This window comes from Amphiprion ocellaris, chromosome 21 (assembly GCF_022539595.1).
Source record: "Amphiprion ocellaris isolate individual 3 ecotype Okinawa chromosome 21, ASM2253959v1, whole genome shotgun sequence".
Classification (NCBI taxonomy): domain Eukaryota; kingdom Metazoa; phylum Chordata; class Actinopteri; family Pomacentridae; genus Amphiprion; species Amphiprion ocellaris.
In genome coordinates this window covers 1502361-1529176 of record NC_072786.1, presented here as the reverse complement: position 1 = coordinate 1529176, position 26816 = coordinate 1502361, and the positions used below count along the sequence as shown (strand labels likewise).

The 26816-nt window shown below is 35.8% G+C and overlaps 2 protein-coding genes across 2 annotated transcripts; one reads left to right on the top strand and one right to left on the bottom strand.

Moving 5' to 3' along the window:
• The first annotated feature begins 92 nt into the window (after positions 1 to 92).
• On the top strand, positions 93 to 6699 carry LOC111573001 (putative violet-sensitive opsin). Its single transcript, XM_055006818.1, has 5 exons — positions 93 to 114; positions 2042 to 2066; positions 3268 to 3461; positions 5787 to 6164; positions 6246 to 6699. Exons 1-5 carry the CDS (start codon positions 93 to 95, stop codon positions 6416 to 6418), a joined length of 792 nt encoding a protein of 263 aa, XP_054862793.1. The 3' UTR covers positions 6419 to 6699.
• Positions 6700 to 10716: 4017 nt separating this feature from the next.
• On the bottom strand, positions 10717 to 15796 carry LOC111567778 (putative violet-sensitive opsin). Its single transcript, XM_023269079.3, has 5 exons — positions 15436 to 15796; positions 15186 to 15354; positions 12745 to 12910; positions 12041 to 12280; positions 10717 to 11030 (listed from the first exon to the last, which is right to left on the bottom strand). The coding sequence occupies exons 1-5, from the start codon at positions 15773 to 15775 to the stop codon at positions 10929 to 10931; spliced, it is 1017 nt and encodes a 338-aa protein (XP_023124847.1). The 5' UTR covers positions 15776 to 15796; the 3' UTR covers positions 10717 to 10928.
• Positions 15797 to 26816: the final 11020 nt, after the last annotated feature.

The window sequence follows — 26816 nt, the reverse complement described above, 5'->3', positions numbered from 1 at the left end:
CATTCCTGAACAGAAACGTGTTTTATCGTTTTTATGTTGTTCTTCTGGCTCTAATTTGGGTCTAAAAACATGAATTCAGTTTCTTGTCCAACATGGTGAAGCGTAGAGAACAAAGTGAGTCTGAATTAAAGAACTTCCTGATGCTGGACGTCCTCTGAGACAGAAAATGTTCTCACAGTGAGGACTAGTAGGACTTGGACTGGATTACAGAGACTTGTACTTAGAAAAGGAAAGCTAACTGAAGCAGATGTCCTCAAGATCTGAAGTCCTGGAGACAGAAGCTTCTAGATCAGAATCCCAGAAAGTCTCCAGAATGAAGGAACGACGCTTAAAGGGAAGACGAGCTACTGAGAAGACATTATTGAGGCCTGAAAACATCTAAAAACAACTCAAATTTACCACAAACTCTGGACTGGAAGAAGGTTCTCTGGACGGACGAGACCAAGTTTGAACTCTTCCAGTCAACAACGTCTTGTTTATGTCCTCAGAGAACGTTTTGATGCTAGAAGGATTGTATCTAGACGTACTTGACGTTTGACGATGCTCGACTTTCTTAACCAATGTCTTGTCTGGTATCATGAGGAAGTAAATCCTGTAAAATGGAAACAAAGTTGGTCAAATCTCAGAACTGCAGCCGTCTGACCTTAGACACCAAGTTGGTTCTTCCTCTACTCCGACTTTAACTTTAAAGTCATGTTTGGTTCTTCTTCTGCTGCTCTGTAGGATGACTAGCCTTCGCTACGCAGAGAAAAAAACACTAAAAACATTGTTTATTTATTTGTATTTGTATTTCTGTGACCATTGTGGGTTTTTCTTTCATTAACCGAGGGGTACCAACAATTTTGTCCACGTGTGTATGATGTTCTGTCGAAGTTCTACAAATGTTTGCAGTGGTAGAACTTTGTTAGAACATCATAAAATATTCTGACAAAGTTCAATCTGCTGCAAACATCAGGAGAACTTTGTCAGAACATCATACAATGCTCTGACAAAGATCTGCTAATGTTTTCACCAGTAGAACTTTGTCAGAACGTCATACAATGTTCTCATGTTTTCACTTTGTTACAACTAGTGGTGGGACACGATTAAAAAAATTAATCTAATTAATTACAGGCTTTGTAATTAATTAATCGCTATAATTGCTGTTTTGTCAAATAGCAGTATTTGACACAATAAGTGAAATTTTTCAATTCAAATAAAATTGTGGTTGACAGTTGAATCAATGAATAGACAGATACGTGTTTATAATTTAAAATGTATTTTAAAAAAGGAAAATGGGACATATAGAAAAAAGTGATTTTGATCACTTAAAGCCTGAATTTAGTTGTTTTTTCCACTGTATGGCACATAAAATCAGCATAAGTAGTTCAAGAAGCTTCAGAAAGTTGAAAATCCAGAGATTCATTCTGTTTTCATCTTTTCTGGGTCTGATAAATGATGTAATTTTGATGGTTCTTTTTATAGGAATATCAATTTTTATTTATGTAATTTTTTTATAAACAAAAATTTTATCATGAAGTTATTAAAAGAGATATTTTGGTTGTTTAGGTTATTCCTCCTCCAAGGAGGCAGAGCCTCGACGGAGTAAAAACTTAAACCACAAAAATGTTTCATTTCTATTTATCTGCATTTTTCATCTGTCTGCTACATTCACAGATTACTGCAAATCTAAGTGCAATTATAGCGATTTTATTCAACATTTTAAGACTTTCTGTAAACTCAAGCACTGTCTAGAAAAGTGGTCTATTATGGGATGGCTACACCGTTAGCCATTAGCATGACTCGTAGCTAACGTTAGCTCTGGTGCTGATGTAACAGGTGTATCAGTATAACTATTCATTTCACTCAAAATCCCTCCTTGTTTTTGTTTACATTGTTATTCAATTTTCTTTTGTCATTTTTGTCATTATTATTGTGTATCAATTCTTTTTTTGGGGGGAGCTTTATTTTATTTTGACATTGTGACTTTTATTTTTGCGATTTTTACTTGACCTTTGTCCTTTGCACGTCACTTCCTCTCTGTTCGCGCTCGTCTCCTCAGACGGCTGTGATCCCGTTGGGAGTAGGTGAGTGAACAGAGAGTGCCCTCAGTTGTGGGTTCAGATACAGAGAAAAAAAAACAGAATGTGGCTTAAAGTCTGCTTTGTCATTTCTGCATATTTTTTGTCTGTTGTTTGAGTTTTGTACAGTTGTTTCTGGTAAAGTACAGCGGTATAGTGAGGACTTTTTGTATCTCCTTTTCAGAGCGGCTAGCAAGAGGCCGCATCATTGCTGTATCTAACGCGCATTTTATTTGCACTAGAAAATAAATTTGTTGACTACATCGACGTGGTCCTCTGCTGTCATCATTCCCCACACCCACAACGCAGAGCGAGGGCCAGAGAGTTGGGCCAGACCGGCTACACTGACAGCAACATGTTTTACATTGAGGTGATACCGTCGGCTTGAAGTGCTGCAGTGATCAGAAAACTCGTTGTTGTACAATTTGCACACAACCAGGCTTTTATCCAAGCTGCCATCAGGAAGATTTTTAAAAGGAAACTTTCTGCCCACCAAGCTAAATCTGGTCTTCCTTCACTGTTCACCAGTGCTTGACTTCACTCAGGACTTCCTGTGCTTCTTCTTCATGGCTACAAACAGACTTTAGGTTCATTACCGCCACCTACTGGACTGGAGTGTTCATCAGAGTTACCGGTGTGCCAGAAATGAGGGAACTGAGGAGGGTGCAATTAATTGAGTTATTATTTTTAACGCGTTATTTTCACTGTAATTAATTAATCGAAATGTGTTAAAGTCCCAGCCCTAGTTAGAACATCATAAAACGTTCTGACAAAGTTCTACCACTGAAAATATTAGTAGAACTTTGTCAGAATATTATATGATGTTCTGACAAAGTTCGACTAAAGCTTTCATTGATAGAAACTTTATTCAAACATTATAAAATGTTCTGGCGTTTTTACATTGTTAGAACATCATAAAACGTTCTGACAAGGTTCTACTGATGTTTTTAATAGTAGAACCTTGTCAGAACATTTTATGACATTCTGACAAAGTTCTACTAACGTTCGCAGCGGTAGAACTTTGTTAGAACATTATAAAATCTTCTAACAAGTTTGTCAGAACGTTTTATGACAGTCTGACAAGGTTCTACTAATGCTTTCAGTAGTAGAACTTTGTCAGAACGTTTTTGGAACAGAAAAGTTTTGACAGTAATTACGACCAAAGTTGAATTTGCGCCTGATGATCTAAAGTTCTTGAACGATGAAGAACCTTGTTGACGGAACTACAACAGCTCTACTTCAGCTTCGACGCCGACGAGAACAAGGACTACCGGATGGTCACCATCCCGGTGTTCTTCTCCAAGAGCTCCTGCGTCTACAACCCGCTCATCTACGCCTTCATAAACAAACAGGTGAGCAGATTACCATCCAATCAGAAGCTCCGATCGGATAAATCCACACGTAAGCTGCTTAGAGACAGCCGAGCCTGGAGGGAAACGTCTCGTTTGATTGGATCAAATTAGAAAACAGTTAAAGCAAGTTTACGGCTGATTCTGTAAATAAATAAATCAATAAAAGAAATGACTGAATAGATTAATGAATAACATCTATGAAAAGCTCTGAAAATCTGCCCCCCAAAAATAAAAAAAGACAAAGGAATACTTTGAGGTTTTTTTTGTCATTTTTCACAGGTGAACATTTTTTCTGTAATTTTACTTTAAAACAGGAACAATCTAAAATATTTTTTCTACCATTTCTCAATTCTTAATGTACATTTTCTTTCAAATACCTATAAAATAATGATATTTTACCTGATAAAATAGTAAATTAGTGTTGTTTATGGTCAGACTGTGAACTTTGTTTTTTTTCACAGTTCACATGTAAATTAATACTTTTTCAGTGATTCTACCAGTTTAGATAATTACCGTTAAAACCTTCATTATTACCTGTGTTTGTGTGTTTTATTGAGTTTTATTGAGCTTTACAGAGTTTTATTGAGTTTAATTGAGTTTTACTGAGTTTTTATTGTCTATTGAATCTTACTGACTTTTACTGTTTTTCTTGTTTTATTGAAATTTTTTTTCCAATTATACTTTTTATTATTTCCTCCAGAAACATTCATAACATAAGAGAGCACAGATACATAAATACAATAAACATTCAATTTTAAAAGGAAAAAAAAAGTTTGGGGATAATTAAATAGAATAGAATAGAAGTTCTTTAATTCAGACTCACTTTGTTCTCTACGCTTCACCATGTTGGACAGGAAACTGAATTCATGTTTTTAGACCCAAATTAGAGCCAGAAGAACAACATAAAAACGATAAAACACGTTTCTGTTCAGGAATGCAAGCAAATAACAGTAATTTAGAAAAGTAAATTAGAAAATTCATGGATACCAACTATAATAATTAGATTTTAGCATTAGAGAGAAATAAAATCTGTAATCTACAGGGTCCCCCTCCCACAAAATAACATAAAACGAAAATGAAAAATCCTTGGATTTCTTGTGTTTTCATATATAAATATTTTGAAAATGGAAGCTCTAAATTAATCTGCTGAATCCTTCATGTTTATTACAGTCAAAATCATCGTTTTCTGTCATTCTTGTTGGTTTTTATATTTAAAATCCTCTTTTCTGGGTCTTAAATTTCTCGATTTGTGACATTAAAGTGAATTTTTAAATGTTTAAAAGGTGCTTCTGTAACTGTTCACAAAGAGTTTAGGATCATTAATGGTTTTATTCTTTAACGACTCACTTGAGTTACTGACCTGCAGGATTTAAAGGATTAATTCAGCTCAGAGTGAAGCTCAGAGTCTGAAAACAACAAAAGATCAGCTGCTGGTTATTGACTGGGCTTTACTGTTCTGAATGTTGTTAGGTTTTTATATTATTCTGATTTGTTATGTGAGTATTTTAATCTCAGATTTGTGTCTTAGTTGGTTTTAATCCTGATAAAAACCCAAATTATCTTCAATTAGACGTCAGAATCTCAGGTTTGTTTCTTCACCGACACTTTTAAAGCTTCTTTAAAATGGAAATTATTAATAACTGAATAAAACTGAACACATCTAAATCATTTATTTCCTCTACAGTGGTCATAAATATGGTGCTTAAGTTGAATAAAACCATGAAAACTACTTTAATCTAGTTACTTTTACAAACTTTGGGTTCGTAATTATGATAATTAAAGACGTAACGCTTCACAATTCCTCAGAAATAAAGTAGAAAAACTGATTGTTTTATAGATAGTCAACTTTAAAAGGGGCGTTTCTTCTACTAATCATTCTGTAATTGCTGAATTAGTGAAGTCTTTGAACATAATTTCATTAGAAGTTAGTTGTTTGGGGCGCTAAAGGGCTGATTGGAGCTGATTGAATGTGTTTCGGTGTTTAGTTAAAAGGTTAATTCTGAATCAGTAAATACGTTTTTAAAAACTCGTCCACGGTTGTTTTAAAAACTCGTCCTCGGTTTGCGGCTCCTTCAGGAAACCTTTCACCTAACCTCGTTTCAGGGTTAAATTTGTGCGTTTTAAAACCACTAAAGCGGGTTAAAGTGAAAATTGCGTTGTGTGAAGGGCAAGTTTCCAATTGTGCGGCTTAGTGTCCGGCTAAAATGCCTCGATCCTCTTCCATCGGGGGAATTGGAGCAGAGATAAGGACAGATTTCCCTCCGGATTGAAGAAAGCTGAAAATCTCGTTAAAGTCCGGCTGTAAGATGATCGGCCGGCCCAACGTTTGCGGCTCAGTTTTGGGTGTAAGTGGTTTACCAGCGTATATAAAGAGGCTCCGCCAGTCGGACGGCAGCACAGACTCCGGTCATCATCGGGAAACACTTCCACCTGTACGAGAACATCTCCAAAGTGGACCCCTTCGAGGGGCCCCAGTACTACCTGGCCCCCTCATGGGCCTTCAACCTGCAGGCTGCCTTCATGGGCTTCGTCTTTTGCGCCGGAACGCCACTGAATTTGGTCGTCCTGCTCGCCGTCGCCAAGTACAAGAAGCTTCGAGTTCCCCTTAACTACATCCTGGTCAACATCTCCTTCGCCGGTTTCATCTTTGTCACGTTCTCCGTCAGCCAGGTGTTCTTCGCCAGCCTCAAGGGTTACTACTTCTTCGGTCACACCTTGTGCGCTTTAGAGTCGGCGGTCGGGTCCATCGCAGGTAAATGCAACAACAAACGGAACAGGTGAGCAGATTGGGACCAGATGTGTACATGTAACCTGTTCTCCTTGGGTTCTCCAGGTCTGGTGACGGCCTGGTCATTGGCGGTCCTTTCCTTCGCGAGATACCTGGTCATCTGCAAACCCTTCGGAGCCTTTAAGTTTGACACGAATCACGCGATGGGCGCCGTCCTCTTCACCTGGGTCATCGGGGTCTTCTGTGCAACACCGCCGTTCTGGGGCTGGAGCAGGTAAAGAACCGACAAGAACCCCGTCATGTCGGGAACAAACCGATTTAAGTCAACAAGTCGTATTAACCCCACTGGTTTACGTCAACTTCTTCCAACTTCAAAATTTGCTTTAAGGAAACGTAATATTGAAGATTTTTAAAGGTTCTTTTGTTTCTTTATCAATGTTCCCAACGTCCGGTGAAAATCTTACTAATTTTCTTGGCAGAAACCCAACAGAACCAAACTTTCCTTGGATCTGAGAAAGTTCTGTTAATGGGTAGTTCCCAGAATGTTCCTCTGAAAGGCAGAAAGACTTTATATATATATATATATATATATATATATATATATATATATATATATATATATATATATATATATATATATATATATATAAACTGTGAAAACATGAATATGCAGGGCTGTGTTATTTTATCTGATTCCATTTTGATGTTTTTCACAGTAAAGATCAGGGATGTCAAACCACATAAACCCAATCTGATCTCCAGTGGGCCCCACCAGTAAAATCACAGCATAATAACCTATAAATCACCACAACTCCAACTTTTCCCCTTTGTTTTAGTTTTAAAAAAGTACATTCTGAAAATGTTCACATTTAATGAACTATGTTTTTATAAAATATTATGAACCTGAAATTTTTTATGGAAAACAAGTTCAATTTCAACAGTAGCCTATTATGCCTCAGTTCATCATTTACACATGCATTGTAACTGCCAGATAACAGTTTATCTACAAAAACACAAAACATTCAGTCACAGGTTTCTGGAACTGAACAATCTAGTATTTTACTTCATGATCAAAACAACTTGTCAAAGTCTAGAAATTATTTTAAATTTACAGTTTTACAAATTTACAATTTATAGTTAATGCTGTTGTAATTTTTATCCTTTGTAAAGTCGTCCCGCGGGCCGAAATGGACCGTATGGTGGGCCGGTTGTGGCCCGCGGGCCGCATGTTTGACACCACTGGTAAAAATATTCGGAGTAGATGAGCCAAGGTGATGACGTGATCAAGTACACAGGTGTTCCGACTGCACATTAACGATGCGTTCTCTGGTTCTCTGGAGTCTGTACTTCCGAGTCTGAACAGCCAACGCATATACAGTCTATGGGCCAAAGCATTTTAGTACTGTTGTACGTCGCAACAAACAGGCCGACGTTAAACCAATAGTTCAGCTAATAAGTTCCGTGGAGATGGATCTTTTCCTCCCAGTCGTCCACCCTCCTTGACATGCCTCTGCATCCCACTGTCTGAGAAACACTGCTGTAGAACATTGCAGGCGGAACGTTCCAGCTGATGTTCTGCCATCTGAATTCTCAAAAACATTTTGAAAATGTTTTAAAAAGTTACACGGAGAACATCCTTCCGATATTATCATTGTGGGAGTGTTTATAGAGGAACGTTCTATAACATGTTCCCTCAATAAAAAGGCAAAATGTTCCACTTTTACTATATTAAATTACAGAAACTTTAACATGTTCCTAAGGCCTCGAGAACATCTGGAAAACACTAATCCACTGTTGGTCTGAGAATGTTCTTCCTTTGTTATCATGGAACAATGTGAGAATCTTTTACAGAAGAGTGTTCTATGATGTGTCCCCTCAGGAACATCCCCAAAGTTCTTTGACAAAGTTCTACCACTGAAAACATTAGTAGAACTTTGTCAGAACGTTTTATGACATTCCTGTAATGTGATATATGAAAGACTATAAAATGTTCCCACAATGTTCTACAGTGTTATATGATGACAGAAGAAGAACATTCTAGGGCAGAACAATTTAACATGTTTAGAACATCTTTAGTTATCTCACCTTTAAGAGGAACGTTCTGACAACTTAAAGAGAACTTCCCACACAAATCATTAGTAGAACTTTGTCAGAACGTTTTACACACATGGACAAAATTGTTGGTACCCCTCAGTTAATGAAAGAAAAACCCACAATGGTCACAGAAATAATTTGAATCTGACAAAAGTAATAATAAATAAAAATTCTATGAAAATTAACCAATGAAAATCAGACATTGCTTTTGAACTGTGGTTCAACAGAATTATTTTAAAAAATAAACTCATGAAACAGGCCTGGACAAAAATGATGGTACCCTTAACTTAATATTTTGTTGCACTACCTTTTGAGGCAATCACTGCAATCAAACCATTTGTGTAACTGTCAGTGAGACTCTGCACCTCTCAGCAGGTATTCTGGTCCACTCCTCATCAGCAGACTGCTCCAGTTGTCTCAGGTTTGAAGGTTCCTTCTCCAGACGCCATGTTTCAGCTCCTTCCACAGATGTTCAATAGGATTTAGATCAGGGCTCATAGAGGCCACTTCAGAATAGTCCAATGTTTTCCTCTTAGCCATTCTTGGCTGTTTTTAGTTGTGTGTTTTGGCTCATTATCCTGTTGCAAGACTCATGACCTGCGACTGAGACCAAGCTTTCTGACACTGGGCAGCACATTTCTCTCTAGAATACCTTGATAGTCATGAGATTTCATTGTACCTGCACAGATTCCAGACACCCTGTACCAGATGCAGCAAAGCAGCCCCAGAACATAACAGAACCTCCTCCATGTTCCACAGTAGGGACAGTGTTCTTTTCTTCATATGCTTCATTTCTGCATCTGTGAACATCGAGCTGATGTGCCAGAAAGTTCCAGTTTTGTCTCGTCTGACCATAGGACATTCTCCCAGAAGCTTTGTGGCTTGTCAACATGCAGTTTGGTAAATTCCAGTCTGGCTTTTTTATGATTTGTTTTCAACAATGGTGTCCTCCTTGGTCGTCTCCCATGAAGTCCACTTTGGATCAAACAACGATGGATGGTGTGATCTGACACTGATGTAGCTTGACCTTGGAGTTCACCTTTAATGTCTTTAGAGATTGTTCTGGGCTCTTTTGTTTCCATTCCTATTATCCATCTCTTCCATTTGTCATCAGTTTTCCTCCTGAGGCCACGTCCAGGGAGGTTGGCTACAGTCCCATGGATCTTAAATTTCTGAATAATATGTGCAACTGTAGTCACAGGAACATCAAGCTGATTGGAGATGGTCTTCTAGCCTTTACCTTTCTCATGCTTGTCTATAATTTTCTTTCTAATCTCCTGAGACAACTCTCTCCTTGGCTTCCTCTGGTCCATGTTTAGTGTGGTACACACCATGCCACCAAACAGCACAGTGACTACTGTAACCCTATAAATAGGCTGATTGACTGATTACAAGTTTGTAGACACCTGTGATGCTAATTAGAGGACACACCTTGATTGAACATGTCCCTATGGTCACATTATTTTCAGTCTTTTCTAGGGGGACCATCATTTTTGTCCAGGTCTGTTTCATGAGTTTATTTTTTTAAATAATTCTGTTGAACCACGGTTCAAAAGCAATGTCTGTATTGTCTATATTAGCAGGCTGTAGCACTAGCTAACTAACTAGCTGACTTTATGTTAAGCTAACATCATTATGCTACATAGCATGCTGTAGGACTAGCTAACTAACTAGCTGACTTCCAGTTAAGCTAATACCATTATGGTATAATAGCATGCTATAGGACTAGCTAACTAACTAGCTGAAGTCAGGTTAAGCTAGTAACATTATACTATATTAGCATGCTGTAGCACTAGCTAACTAACTAGCTGACTTTATGTTAAGCTAACATCATTGTGCTACATTAGCATGCTGTAGCACTAGCTAACAAACTAACTAACTAGCTGACTTCAAGTTAAGCTTATACCATTTGTTATATTAGCATGCTATAGCACTAGCTAACTAACTAGCTGACGCCAGGTTAAGCTAATAACATTATGCTATATTAGCATGCTGTAGCACTAGCTAACTAAATAGCTGACTTTATGTTAAGCTAACATCATTGTGCTATATTAGCCATGCTGTAGCACTAGCTAACTAACTAACGACCTAACTTCAGGTTAAGCTAATACCATTATGCTATTTTAGCATGCTGTAGCACTAGCTAACTAACTAGCTGATGTCAGGTTAAGCTAATAACAGTATGTTATATTAACATGCTTCAGAATGTTCCACCTTAGTAAATATCACATTACAGGAACATTTTATAAAAAATAATCTGAGGTCTTGGCAACATCTGGAGAATTGTTCTTGAATGTTGCTTGGTTTTTGTAGAACATCCTCTGTGTTCCTAAATGTTGAAGTTAAAACGTTCTACTAACTTTACAGGAACATTATTGAAAATAAAAACATGAAGACTTAATGATGTATCTAGAAGCAGTTTGTTGTGGGTTCTTTAAGATGGCGTTCTGCTGGTTCTCCAGTGGAAAAGTTTAAACAGACAAACAGTTCATGACATTTTTATTTGGTTTTTTTCGTTGCCTTTTATCTTAACAAACAAGTTCTACGCTAAAATGAAGCTAGAACTGTATTTACACGGTCGGTCGTAGATCTTTTCAGAGCTCACAAAGGTTCCGACTCCTGAAAAGTCGGAAAAATCCTTCATGGAAACTCAAATGTCCTTTTTTGGTGTTTGGTGTCGTTTGGATCCAAATATTAAGAAGCTGTTGAGACTGAAGACGTCTCAGTCTTTGAAGAAACTTCAGAGGATTCTTCCATTTTCTTTCCAAACACCATTTCCATGATGCAGGCGTTAAACTGAGGACAAAAACGAGACAACGGGAAGAATTAGAACTCAATAAAACTCAAATAAAACTCAGTAAAACTCATATAAAACTCAATGAAACTCAAGAAAACTCACGAAAACGCAATAAAACTCAATGAAACTCAGTAAAACTCAATGAAACTCAAATAGAACTCAATAAAACTAAGTAAAACTCAATGAAACTCAATGAAACTCAATAAAAACTCAACTGGGGGTTCAGGCATATGGGTTCTGTATAGCATCTTAAGACAATTTGACCTGTAATTGGCGTTATATAAATAAAATTTAATTGAATTAAACCTCAATAAAAATCAGTGAAGCTCAAATAAAACGCAATAAAATTCAAGAAAAACTCAGTAAGACTCTATATAGAACTCAATAAAATACACAAACACTGGTTAAAAAAAAAAGTTTACTGGTGTTGAGAGCAAAAACTGGTAGAATCACTGAAAAAGCATTAATTTACACATGAACTGTGAATACAACAGAATCTGTTCTAAAAAAACATCAAGTCCACAGTTTGACCATAAATGACACTATTTTACTATTTTATCAGCGAAAATATCACTATTTTACAGATATTTGAAAGAAAATGTACATTAAGAATTGAGAAATGATTAAAAAAAATAAATAAACTATTATTTTACAGATTGTTCCTGTTTTGTCAAATTACAGAAGATATCTAGTGAAATTACAGAAAAATTACTTAATTTACATGTTCACCTGTGAAAAATGACAAAAAAAACCCTGAAAGTATTCCTTTGTCTTTTTTTATTTTTAGGGGGCAGATTTTCAGAGCTTTTCATAGATTTTATTCATTAATCTATTCAGTCATTTATTTTATTGATTTATTTATTTACAGAATCAGCCGTAAACTTGCTTTAACTGTTTTCTAATTTGATCCAATCAAACGAGACGTTTCTCTCCAGGCTCGGCTGTCTCTAAGCAGCTTACGTGTGGATTTATCCGATCGGAGCTTCTGATTGGACGGTAATCTGCTCACCTGTTTGTTCATGAAGGCATAGATGAGCGGGTTGTAGACACAGGAGCTCTTGGAGAAGAACGCCGGGATGGTGACCAGCCGGTAGTCCTTGTTCTCGTCGGCGCTGAAGCCGAAGTAGAGCGCTGCGATGGCGTAGGGACCGTAGCAGGTGACGAAGGAACCCACCATGACGATGATCATCCTGGAGACCTCCTTCTCAGCCTTCTGGGTGGACACCGACTCCGTCTGCTGGGCGGCGACCTGCAGGAAGCAGCCAATCACAGAGTGTCAAACCAGGAAGTGGAAACAGAAACCTCAGTGTTTTTAGATCAAGTCGACTTGACGTTCCGTCAACAAGGTTCTTCCTCGTTCAAGAACTTTAGATCAATAGGCACAAATTCAACTTTGGTCATATTTACTGTTAGAACTTTTCTGTTCCAAAAACGCTCTGACAACGTTCTACTACTGAAAACATTAGTAGAACTTTGTCAGAACGCTTCATGATGTTCTAACAAAGTAAAAACGTCAGAACATTTTATAATGTTCAAACAAAGTTCTACCGGTGAAAACGTTAGTAACAGTCTAACTGTGTCATCACTGGACGTTTCCAGAACATCTTTAGTTAGCTCCGTGTTTACTGATTCATGGAACTGAATGATGAGATTAGTAGAACCCGACAGAACTTTCCAAGAACTTTTTTTTCTGGTGAAGTGGGTGGAACTCACGGCTCTCAGGGCTCCCAACAGCTGGGAGTAGGAGAAGATGATGATGAAGAGCGGGAGGATGAAGCAGGTCACCATCAGGAAGTAGACGTAGCTGGTGCAGTTGTACTCCTCGTTGTGGGTGTACCAGTCGGGACCGCAGGAACAGCCGAGACCCTCAGGGATGTACCTAGAACAAAGAACACAGGGTTCTATCTCAGCTGTACCATTGCAAAAGTTGTGTCTGATTCACCCTCACCCCGACCAGTCGAGGCAGACGTCCGACCGCCCAGAGCCTAGTTCTGCCAGACGTTCTCTCGGTATGTTTTTGTGGTATTTTTTATTTTAAAGAACATTTAAAATGGAGGGTCAAGAACGTTCTCAAAGCAACATTCAAGAAGCATTTTTCAGATGTAATCAAGGCCTCGTAAAATGTTCCTGCAACATTTTGACGATGTTTTTGGGATGTTGTTAGAGGAACACATGACAGAACGTTTTTGAGTGTCTTCAGAGAATTTTTTCTGCCTTTTAGTTCTGGGAACCTAAAAAGAAAACTTTGCAGAACTTTCTCAGATCATTTTTAGATCAAAAACTTTTGGCTGGGTCGAGGGAATTTTGGTCTTGTTGGGTTTCTCAGATGTCCGATATCGGCATACAAATGTAATATCGGTCAATATCGTTATCGGGGTTTTTTTCCTATCATGAAAACCGATAAAATAATGCCTTATATTTTATCGGTTATATAATGCCGGGGTAAAGTATTCCGGCACCTCGACGAGAAAAAAGAAAGATCGGGCTACATTGCCAGTCGAGTTCGTCTACCAATGGAATGAGGGGAACACAGCTTTTGCTCTCAACCAAACTAACATCACTGGGAAGTAGAGATTCCCAGGGGCTTAGAAAGACGTTGAGCTCCTGCTGCAGGTGAGTCCGTTGTTGTCATGGTTACAGTGACACCTTGGTGTGATCTCTCAATGATGCAAAAATCCATGATACAATGATACAAATCCGTGGATCCAGACTTTGAGCCGCATCAGTGCCATAATCCAATCACTTGGTCCTTGTGTCATTTCTGAGCTTCCCTGAAAATCTGATCCAAATCCGTTGGTCTGTTTTTGAGTAATGTTGTGCACAGACAAATAGACGGAAGGCCAAACGTACGTAGATCGTCACATAACTTCGCTGCGTTCCTTGATGTGGTTGGAAGAGTCAAACAGAGACAGCAAGCCCTGTGGTTTCTGGTGCAAAAAAGTTTTTAAAAAATACCTACCACGACCTACTGACCTTTTTTGGTATTACTATAATCTGCAATCTGAGTTTGTGAAGGCATGTATCTTAACCCTCGTATCGTCCTGTGGGTCAAAATTGACCCCTTTTAAAGTTTGAAAATATGAAGAAAAAAAATATTTTCACAGTGAAACTTCTGATGTCCACATTTCAACATCTTTGGGAAATCTTTGAACATTTTTTGGTGGAAAAAAAGAAATGTTAAAAATGTTTCTTAAGAACATTCACAAAAAAATCAACCAAAATCCAGCGAATTTCACTGGATTTTGGTTGATTTTTATGTGAATGTTCCTAAAGAAAATATTAGAAGTTTTACTGATATATATGGAATCACTTTAGATATTTTTAGGAATTTTTTGGAAGATTTTTACTCATTTTTTGAAAATATTTACAAGAATTTTCTTCCCAAATTTGGGGGATTTTTTTAAAATAAAACTTTTAAGGGAAACTTTTAAGGAATTATTGGAATTTTCTTTCTGAAGGTTTTGCAAATTTTCAGAAATTTGGGAAATTTTTCTTGCTGATTTTTTGGATTTTTTTCAGACAAGGAAACAATATTTTTTGGTGCCTGTAAATGAGGACAGCAGGAGGGTTAAACTATTGTTCTAGTTTTGGTAAAAGTGCAAAAACGAAGTTTATCTGTGACGTTAGAACGCCGACGATTCTCCAGATTTACTCAAACGCTGGTTCCTCTGAGTAGAAAAAAGAGTCAAAGTTTTTCATTAATACTTCACTTGGAGGAAATGGAACGTTCATGTTCCTTAGAATAACACTGCAGCGATGCTTAATGTTAAACCGGCGGTAGATAGAATGTCTGTAAAATGTTCCCACAATGTTCCATTAGAACAAAGGACAAGAAGAACATCTTAGAAAGTCTTGAGAGAACTTTATCCTGCCTTTCAGAGGAACGTTGTGGGAACTTCACACTAACAGAACTTTCTCAGATTCAAGGAAAGTTTGGTTCTGTTGGGTTTCTGCCAACAAATTAGTAAGATTTTCACCGGACGTTGGGAACATTGATAAAGAAACAAAAGAACCTTTAAAAATCTTCAATATTACGTTTCCTTAAAGCAAATTTTGAAGTTGGAAGAAGTTGACGTGAACCAGTGGGGTTAATACGACTTGTTGACTTAAATCGGTTTGTTCCCGACATGACGGGGTTCTTGTCGGTTCTTTACCTGCTCCACCCCCAGAACGGCGGCGTTGCACAGAAGATCCCGATGACCCAGGTGAAGAGGACGGCGCCCATCGCGTGATTCGTGTCAAACTTAAAGGCTCCGAAGGGTTTGCAGATGACCAGGTATCTCTCGAAGGAAAGGACCGCCAATGACCAGGCCGTCACCAGACCTGGAGAACCCAAGGAGAACAGGTTACATGTACACATCTGGTCCCAATCTGCTCACCTGTTCCGTTTGTTGTTGCATTTACCTGCGATGGACCCGACCGCCGACTCTAAAGCGCACAAGGTGTGACCGAAGAAGTAGTAACCCTTGAGGCTGGCGAAGAACACCTGGCTGACGGAGAACGTGACAAAGATGAAACCGGCGAAGGAGATGTTGACCAGGATGTAGTTAAGGGGAACTCGAAGCTTCTTGTACTTGGCGACGGCGAGCAGGACGACCAAGTTCAGCGGCGTTCCGGCGCAAAAGACGAAGCCCATAAAGGCAGCCTGCAGGTTGAAGGCCCATGAGGGGGCCAGGTAGTACTGGGGCCCCTCGAAGGGGTCCACTTTTGAGATGTTCTCGTACAGGTGGAAGTGTTTCCCCATGATGACCGGAGTCTGTGCTGCCGTCCGACTGGCGGAGCCTCTTTATATACGCTGGTAAACCACTTACACCCAAAACTGAGCCGCAAACGTTGGGCCGGCCGATCATCTTACAGCCGGACTTTAACGAGATTTTCAGCTTTCTTCAATCCTGAGGGAAATCTGTCCTTATCTCTGCTCCAATTCCCCCGATGGAAGAAGATCGTAGCATTTTAGCCGGACACTAAGCCGCACAATTGGAAACTTGCCCCTCACGCAACACGCTTTTCACCTTAACCCGCTTTAGTGGTTTCAAAAGGCACAAATTTAACCCTGAAACGAGGTTAGGTGAAAGTTTTTCTGAAGGAGCCGCAAACCGAGGACGAGTTTTTAAAACAACCGTGGACGAGTTTTTAAAAACGTATTTACTGATTCAGAATTAAATTAACCTTTTAACTAAACACCGAAACACATTCAATCAGCTCCAATCAGCCCTTTAGTGCCCCAAACAACTAACTTCTAATGAAATTATGTTCAAAGATTTCACTAATTCAGCAATTACAGAATGATTAGTAGAAGAAACGCCCCTTTTAAAGTTGACTATCTATAAAACAATCAGTTTTTCTACTTTATTTCTGAGGAATTGTGGAGCATTACGTCTTTAATTATCATAATTACGAACCCAAAGTTTGTAAAAGTAACTAGATTAAAGTAGTTTTCATGGTTTTATTCAACTTAAGCACCATATTTATGACCACTGTAGAGGAAATAAATGATTTAGATGTGTTCAGTTTTATTCAGTTATTAATAATTTCCATTTTAAAGAAGCTTTAAAAGTGTCGGTGAAGAAACAAACCTGAGATTCTGATGTCTAATTGAAGATAATTTGGGTTTTTATCAGGATTAAAACCAACTAAGACACAAATCTGAGATTAAAATACTCACATAACAAATCAGAATAATATAAAAACCTAACAACATTCAGAACAGTAAAGCCCAGTCAATAACCAGCAGCTGATCTTTTGTTGTTTTCAGACTCTGAGCTTCACTCTGAGCTGAATTAATCCTTTAAATCCTGCAGGTCAGTAACTCAAGTGAGTCGTTAAAGAATAAAACCATTAATGATCCTAAACTCTTTGTGAACAGTTACAGAAGCACCTTTTAAACATTTAAAAATTCACTTTAATGTCACAAATCGAGAAATTTAAGACCCAGAAAAGAGGATTTTAAATATAAAAACCAACAAGAATGACAGAAAACGATGATTTTGACTGTAATAAACATGAAGGATTCAGCAGATTAATTTAGAGCTTCCATTTTCAAAATATTTATATATGAAAACACAAGAAATCCAAGGATTTTTCATTTTAGTGTTATGTTATTTTGTGGGAGGGGGACCCTGTAGATTACAGATTTTATTTCTCTCTAATGCTAAAATCTAATTATTATAGTTGGTATCCATGAATTTTCTAATTTACTTTTCTAAATTACAGTTACTTGTTTGCATTCCTGAACAGAAACATGTGTTTTATCATTTTTATGTTGTTCTTCTGGCTCTAATTTGGGTCTAAAAACATGAATTCAGTTTCCTGTCCAACATGGTGAAGCGTAGAGAACAAAGTGAGTCTGAATTAAAGAACTTCCTGATGCTGGACGTCCTCTGAGACAGAAAATGTTCTCACAGTGAGGACTAGTAGGACTTGGACTGGATTACAGAGACTGGTACTTAGAAAAGGAAAGCTAACTGAAGCAGATGTCCTCAAGATCTGAAGTCCTGGAGACAGAAGCTTCTAGATCAGAATCCCAGAAAGTCTCCAGAATAAAGGAACAACGCTTAAAGGGAAGAAGAGCTACTGAGAAGACATTATTGAGGCCTGAAAATATCTAAAAACAACTCAAATTTACCACAAACTCTGGACTGGAAGAAGGTTCTCTGGACGGACGAGACCAAGTTTGAACTCTTCCAGTCAACAACGTCTTGTTTATGTCCTCAGAGAACGTTTTGATGCTAGAAGGATTGTATCTAGACGTACTTGACGTTTGACGATGCTCGACTTTCTTAACCAATGTCTTGTCTGGTATCATGAGGAAGTAAATCCTGTAAAATGGAAACAAAGTTGGTCAAATCTCAGAACTGGAGCCGTCTGACCTTAGACACCAAGTTGGTTCTTCCTCTACTCCGACTTTAACTTTAAAGTCATGTTTGGTTCTTCTTCTGCTGCTCTGTAGGACGACTAGCCTTCCCTACGCAGAGAAAAAAACACCAAAAACATAGTTTACATATCTCGGTTTAGCGTTACAGACTTTAGTAATGTGAATGTTGACACGTTATAGATTTAGTTATAGACGTGTTTGTGGTGGAAAAACTACAGTTTTCGTTGAGTATTTACCCAGAGAGTCCTGTGAAACTGAAATGAAGAGACATTATTAACTGCAAATGAATAAACTATGTTTTTAGTAGTTGGATTATGTTCATTTTGTCTTTTATTATTATAGAATAGCGTTACTTTTAAACCAACAATTCAGTAAGAAAGGATGGTTTAACTTGCTGACATGTTTTCACTGCGTTTGCCGTCTTCTTCAGAGCATCATCTGACGTGTGATGACGTCTCGTTTTTGTCACGTGGCCGATCTGACCGATCTGTCAGAATGATCTCGATGTGCCTTCTTAGTCCATCGTTTGTGTTTGTTGGTCTCCGACAAACACAAATGGAGATCAACAAACACAAATGGAGATCAACAAACACAAATGGAGACCAACAAAATCTATAATGTGTCAACATTCACATTACTAAAGTCTGTAACACTAAACCGAGATTATATGGACTCGAAGAAAGTCAAATGTCAAGTATGTCTAGGTGGAATCTAACATCAAAACATTTTCCAGCTTTTCTGCGGACATAAACATGACAATGTTGACTAGAGGACGGTTCTCTGGACGGATGAGTCCAGTTTGAACTCTTTGGTCAGCATTGTTGTGTTTATGTCCTCAGAAGAGCTGGAGAACGTTTTGATGCTTGATAGATTGTAGATTCCATTATGGTTCAAGGTTCCTTTACTAGAAATGGACGGTATCGTGAACCAGAAGGTCTACCAACATCGTGTTCCATCATGGAACCCCTTCTGGATGGAACCTGATGGTTGTGGGTTCATGAACCAAGAAGACAACAACCCCGAACACATTTCAAAGATGTTCAGGGACGACCGGACCAAGAAAAAGGAATCTGGAGTTCTGAAGTCAAAGACTAGACTGGAATCCTGGAGAACAGATCTGAGATAGATAGATAGATAGATAGATAGATAGATAGATAGATAGATAGATAGATAGATAGATAGATAGATAGATAGATAGATAGATAGATAGATAGATAGATAGATAGATAGATAGATAGATAGATAGATAGATAGATAGATAGATAGATTGTTTATTTTACTTTTTATTTACATTTTTTATCATATTACGTTTAATAATATTATTAAAAGTTCACAGAGCTGCAGATTGAAGATGAATGAAGTATTCTGGAGTCAGGCAAGGTGAGTAACGCAGTACTAATGCAGTACTAAATGCAGTATTTCTCCCTCCAGGAACAAGGAGCTCAGCAGCAGCAGGTGGCTCAGGATAAAATCCCATAAGAACCTTTTGTTTTGGTGCCTCTAATCCGGATGTTTGAGATTTTACCTGAGCTGCTTCGTCCTCCTCAATCCTGCAAATCCTCCCAACTCCGTCAGAGGAGCAGATTAGAGGAACGGGAGCCACTGGTTTCCACTGGAATCATCTCCACAGTCCAGAAGCTCCACGTTCTGCTCCTCTCCAGATCCTCTGGGTTCTCCTCTGATAGACCAGAGCAGATACCGGATCAATAATTGATGATGGTGGCCTCCAGAGCGGGGCTGTATCATAACCAGGCTGTGGCTGAGAGGAGCATGGGTATGATACGACCTCAGTTTGGAGGCGAATCTCTGCAACGACCAGAAGAAAAACCATCCACATCCAGAAGATCAGAAATGAGAGAATTCATCAACCCGAGGAGGTAAAATTATTATTAAATGATCACTGAGCTGGAAAATGTGCAATTTTAGTGGATTTTGTCTTTAATTTAGCAGATTTTTGACCAAATTTAAACAAAAATATCAATAAAATTGCAAAAAGGGAACTTAAAATCTCTGAAATATTCAAGATTTTTATGTTAAGTTACTAAAATATTACTTTAATATCATAGTTTTATGTTTTATTTTCATTTTAAAGGTGTACATTTTATATTAACCTTAAAATTTATGTTCACAGAGTTAAACCAAAAAAAGTCATTTTAAGTAACTTTTACTTTAAATTGATCAGATTTTTGACCAAATTTCCAAAAAAAATCAATGAAATTACAAAGGTAGAATTTACAATCTCTGAAATATTCAATATTTTTTATGTTAAGTTGCTAAAAATATCTGTTTAATATTGTAGTTATATATTTTATTTTCATATAAACCTTAAAAATCTGCAAAAATATACCAGATTTTTGTGTAAAAAAAATCCTCAGAAGATCATAATTTTTTTGATCAATTAACCTGCAAAAGTTGATTTATTATTAAATGTTCAATGAGTTTTTTAAAAAAAACAAAATGTGATTTTATATGATTTTTCTTTTTGATTTTACTGTTTGTTCTCTGCTTTTGTGAAATCGCAAAAATATCAATAAAACTACATTTTCCTTTTAATTTTATGGAATTTTTCTCTAAATTTAAACAAAATATCAATAAAATTATGAAAGATCTTTTTTATATAAAAAAATCCTCAGAAGATCAGAAATTTTATGATTAATTAACATGTAAAAGTAGATTTTTTCTTTAATGTTCACTAAATTTAGAAATGAGTGTCATTTTATGTGATTTTTTTCCTTTAGCAGATTTTTGTCTAAATTTAAACAAAAATATCAATAAAATTACAGCAGATCTTTGAAATATACATACTTTTTTATGTTCAATTACTACAACATTATTTTAATATCTTAGTTTTATATTTTACATTAATTTTCAAGGTTTATAAACTTCATTAACCTTAAAAATCTGTCAAATATAAAAGATTTTTATGTAAAGTTTTATGTAGAAGTTCATATTTCACTTGATATGATCTAAAAATTAACAGTAAATTGTTGAATTCTGACACTGAATTATTGTTTTTATGAATATTATTCTAATTACAATCATAAATAGTTGATTAATAGTTTAATTTCACATTTTTTCATTCATTTTATATATAGATAATCAGTTTTGACTGTTAAAAATCTGCAAAAATACCAGATTTTAATGTAAAATTAACAGTGGTTTGTTTAAATTAAATGAACAGGTTTATGATTATTTTTGTATTTATGATGATAAATATTAGTTTAATGACTGGTTTTACATTTTAGATTCATTTTAAAGATGAAATTTATCCATCTGTGACTGTATTTTGATAGTTTTTGCTTTTAAAACTGTAATTATTGAATAAAATGTATACATATTTATTCCTATTTGTTAAAATATTACACCACTGTTGTACCGCCTGCTCTAAGTGCCTTTTTAATTGCCCCCTGGGGACAAATAAAGTTTTCTGAATCTGAATAAAACTCAACTAATAATAGCATTTTTCTGCTTTATTAAGTCTAATTATTCACTTTAATAGCTTTATTTGACCATAATTTAACTGTTTTCAATTGTTTAAATATGATTCAGGAACATTTAAAAGCTAAAAAAATAAAACTAAAAATACACATTTTATACAATTAAGGCTAAAAACTGCATATTAATTATTAAAAATGACTTTATTTCAAATTAGATGCTTATTTTATGTTATTTTACTGATTTTTTTTTTGCTTACCTGCTGTTTATTGTTTTTTTGCATTTCTCATGTTGCTTTCACATTTATTTAGGTTAAATTGGTGTTTTTTGAAGGATTTGTGCACCAAACTGATTTATTTTAAATTTTTTTTACTGTTTTTGTGTCAAATAAAAAACAATAATACATAAAAGCTGCATGAATAAAGAATATTCTGTGAATCTTTTTGTCGTTTCTGTTTTATTTTGATGATAAATGTGATAAAAGTGAGATTTATTTGTGTGTAAATTCACGTTTTTTCAGGATTCAAACACAGGAAACTGCTTTTATTTAAAGGCTGAGGATCCTTCATGTGATTCTAAACTGGTTTGTTGTTAATGGTTTAATTAATCAGTTCATTAAGAGTCTAAAGCTCTGCTTTAAAGCATGTTGGCGCCACCTGCTGGTCAGACTGGGAACTACTTTCTCTTTTAATCACTTTTATTTCAACTTAGTCTAAAAACAAAGAACAGAAAAGTTTGATTTCACTTTCTGTCACTGAAGCAGCAGTTTAACGAGGAACAAATACGATTATTTATTTCAGCAAAAGTAAAAATAAAAGCACACGGCAGTAACATGCAGTTTCTTCTAGTGTTTTATTAAATGATTTGCTTCATTTTGCTATTTTATTTTGGAGATTTTAACATTTTTTTCTATATTTTACGACCATTTTTTGATATTTTTCTGCCACTTTATTACATTTGTAGAAAATACTTTTTATTCACAGGTTTAATCATGTTAAACTTAATTTATTATTTTATTATGTATTTATATTTTTATCATATTATTTTTTATTTAGTATTTTATATAACTTTTTATTTGTTTTTTAATCATATTAGATTTATTTTTTATTTTACTTTTTATTCACATTCTTATATCATATTTGATAATTTTTTACAGTTTATTTTTACTTTTTGAAAATCATATTTGATTTTTTTATTTATATTTTTAGCATGTTATATTTGATCCATTGTTTTACTTTCTATTTCACTTTTTTTAGCATATCATAAATGCTTTATTATTTTATTTCTTTTTTACATTTTTTATGAAATTATATTTGATTTATTTTTTATTTCACCTTTTAGTCATATCTTTAAAATCATATTTCATTTTTTTATTTTGTTTATTTGCATTTTTATCATATCATATTATATTTGATTTATTTTACTTTTTATTTACATTTTTAATTATATTATGTTTGATTTAATATTTTATTTAACTTTTGTTTTACATCTTTTGGTTCATTTTACTTTCATATTTGTCAAATTTTAATATTTTTTTTCTACAGTTTAATAATTATTTTTTATGTTTTTCTGCCATTTTATTACATTTGTGAAAAATGCTGTTATCAGTTAATATATGAAACTTTAATTTAACTGTAATAAATGTGAAAAAGCGTAACAACAATAAATTTCCAGCAGCTGGGCATCAGAAACTTCAGTAAAATAACATAAAATAAGCATCTAATTCAAAATAAAGTCATTTTCAATAATTAATTTGCAGTTTTTAGCCTTAATTTTATATAATTTGTAGCTTTTTTAGCTTCTAAATGTTCCTGAATCATATTTACACAAAAGTAATCAAATTCTAAATAAATAAACTTAGAATGTGAATAATTCGACAAATAATGCAGAAAAATGCTTTTATTAGTTAAGTTTTATTCAACAATTTCAATTTTAGAAGTAAAAAATATCAAAATAGTCTTTTCTTTCTTTAAAATATTTCACAGATTGATAAATTTCACTTTTAAAATGAACGTAAAATATAAAACCAGTTATTAAACTGATATTTTTCATCATAAATACAACAATAATCATAAAACTGTTCATTTAATTTATAATTTAAAGAAACTATTGTTAAGTTTACACTAAAATCTGGTATTTGTTGTAGATTTTTAACAGTAAAAACAGATGATCTACCTATAAAATGAATGACAAAATGTGAAATTTAATTATTAAACAAATATTTATGATTATAATTAGAATAAAACAACAGTGTTATTTTCAGATGTTATCAAGTGAAATATAAACTTTTTACATTAAACTTTACATAAAATCTTCTTTATTTGACAGATTTTTAATGTTTAAAAAATAAATAAACCTTTAAAATAAATGAAAATGTGAAACCTACATTATTAAATAAATATTTATAATTATCTCAACATTTTTTACACATGTATTGATATTTTGGGGGCATTCTGGTGCATATTTTTTTACATTACAATATTTTTTCCCATATATTTCTTTTATTTTTTGTCACATTTTATTTAAAAAAATGTTATATGTGTGTTAGTCAGATACTTTATGGATGCTTTGTTCTGTTTTATTAAATAAAAACATTTAATTCTTATAATTTCAGTCTTCAATGTGAGGATACTTTTTGTTTTATGACATTTTTAATTCATTTTCTTACATGTTTTGGAGATTTTAAATATTTCTCCTACATTTTTGGATAATTTTGGGACATTTTTTCTGCTTTAAGGCGATTTTAATAAATGTGAAATTATAATGCAATATTTCTAAACTGAGTTCTGTTTCTATAAATACTGTTATAATAAATAAAGTATTTTTTGTAACAATATTCTGTGTATAAATACTTTAATAATAAATACTGTCTTTTCTGAATGTAGTTCTGTGTATAAAACAGTTTTATATTATTATTTTATTTATTTGTAGTTTTCTGTCTATAAATGCATGAAAGTTACTAATGACCTTCTCATAGCGTCAGATAATGGACTGGTCTCTATACTTATTTTATTGGACCTTAGTGCAGCATTCGATACAATCGACCACAAACTTTTATTACAGCAACTAGAACATTCTATTGGCATTAAAGGGACAGCACTGGACTGGTTTAAATCCTACTTATCAGACAGGTTCCAGTTTGTGCATGTCAACAATGACTCTTCTGAGCATACTAGGGTTAATCATGGAGTTCCTCAGGGTTCTGTCTTAGGACCAATACTGTTCACATTATACATGGTTCCCTTAGGCAATATTATTAGGAAGCACTGTATTAATTTCCATTGTTACGCTGACGACACTCAATTGTATTTATCTATGAAGCCAGATGAAACTAATCAGCTAGCTAGACTGCAAGATTGTCTTAAGGACATAAAGACCTGGATGACCTATAATTTCTTACTACTAAATTCAGACAAGACTGAAGTCATTGTATTTGGCCCCAAACATCCCCTCCATGTCCTTTAACTCACACATAATAATAATAATAATAATAATAATAATAATAATAATAATAATAATAATAATAATAATAATAATAATAATAATAATAATAATAAATTATATTTATAAAGTGCTTTACAAGTAACTCAAAGACGCTGTACATAAAATACAATAAAATAAAATAAAACAGTTAATTAAAATCAATAAACAGTAAATCAAGTTCAAGATAAAATACAGAATCACTTAAGGAAAGCAGATCTAAAAAGGTGAGTCTTTAAAAGGGATTTAAATGTGGTGAGGTTGGTGCAGTCACGGAGGGCATGGGGGAGTGAGTTCCAGAGTGTGGGGGCGGCGATGGCGAAGGCTCTGTCCCCCCAATGTCGCCGGCTGGTCCTGTGCGGGATGGAAAGGAGGTTTGTGTGGGATGAACGGAGATTCCTGGGGGGGGTGTAGGGGAGGAGCAAATCGGTAAGGTGAGAGGGGGCAAGATTGTGGATGGACTTTAAGGTGAGGAGAAGCAGTTTGTACTGGATGCGGTGTGAAATGGGGAGCCAATGGAGGTTCTGCAGGACGGGGGTGATATGGTCATGAGAACGGGTTCGGGTGAGGAGTCGGGCAGCAGAGTTTTGAATGTATTGAAGTTTTATTGAGAGCTTTGGAGGTGGAGCCGAAGAGAATGCTATTGCAGTAGTCAAGGCGGGAAGTGATGAAGGCATGAATGAGGGTTTCAGCGGCTGAGAAGGAGAGGAAGGGGCGGAGACGGGCGACATAAAACAAATCTGTAGGACTTCCTTTTTTCACCTGAGAAATATTGTGAAAATCAGGAACATCCTGTCTCAGAGTGATGCAGAAAAACTAGTCCATGCATTTGTTACTTCTAGGCTTGACTACTGTAATTCCTTATTATCAGGTTGTCCCAATAGCTCTCTGAAACATCTACAGCTGATCCAAAACGCTGCAGCCAGAGTACTGACGGGAGTTAGCAAGAGAGATCATATTTCTCCTATGCTGGTTTCTCTTCATTGGCTTCCTGTTAAATCTAGAATAGAATTCAAAATCCTTCTTCTGACATATAAAGCTCTTAACAACCAATCTCCATCATATCTTAAAGACCTGATAGTACCATATTACCCTAGCAGAACTCTTCGCTCTCAGACTGCAGGCTTACTTGTTGTTCCTAGAATCTCTAAAAGTAGAATGGGAGGCAGAGCCTTCAGTTATCAGCTCCTCTCCTGTGGAACCAGCTCCCAGTTTGGGTTCTGGAGGTGGACACCCTCTCTATTTTTAAGACCAGGCTTAAAACCTTCCTTTTTGACAAATCTTATAGTTAGGACTGACTGGGGGACCCTGAGGGGGTCAGCTGGAGTCTTCCTCTTGGACGTCCCTTAGTTCTGCCCCTAGTTCTGCTGCTACAGGCCTAGACTGCTGGAGGACCTCTCTGGATGCACTGAGCCCTTCTCTATCTACCATTATATACAATGGTATACCATAAATATATGTTCCATTATTGCATTACACTCACTCTGTTTCTCCCTGTGTCCTTTCTCCGAGTGTCCCTGATCCCAGAGCTGGATGCTTCAGATCTGTGGTGGTTCTCCCACCAACTGGCCTAATCTCCATCTGTGGGATGCTGCTGCTGCTGACCTTCCTCCAGCCCACTGCTTCCAGCTGCCCATTTCCATCAGTCTACTCTGCATCACCCTCACTATACTTGATATGCTCATCTACATATTTTTGAATTTACCACCAGCTATATATGTCGTATATTTAATGCCAGAGCCATACACCATAGCAGTAAACTATAATCAGTTTCCATGTTAGTTGTACTTTGCATGTATCATCTGTCTTATCATGCATGTATTATACTGTGTGTTTTATGGTCCTCGTGTGTCCCCCCCCACCTCTCTACCTCTATCCCTCCATCTCTTCCCCTCTACCTCTACCCCTCTATCTCTATCCCTCTACCTCCATCCCTCTATCTCTACCTCTCTACCTCTTCTGTCCCTCTCAACCCGTCCGGCCAGCAGCAGATGGT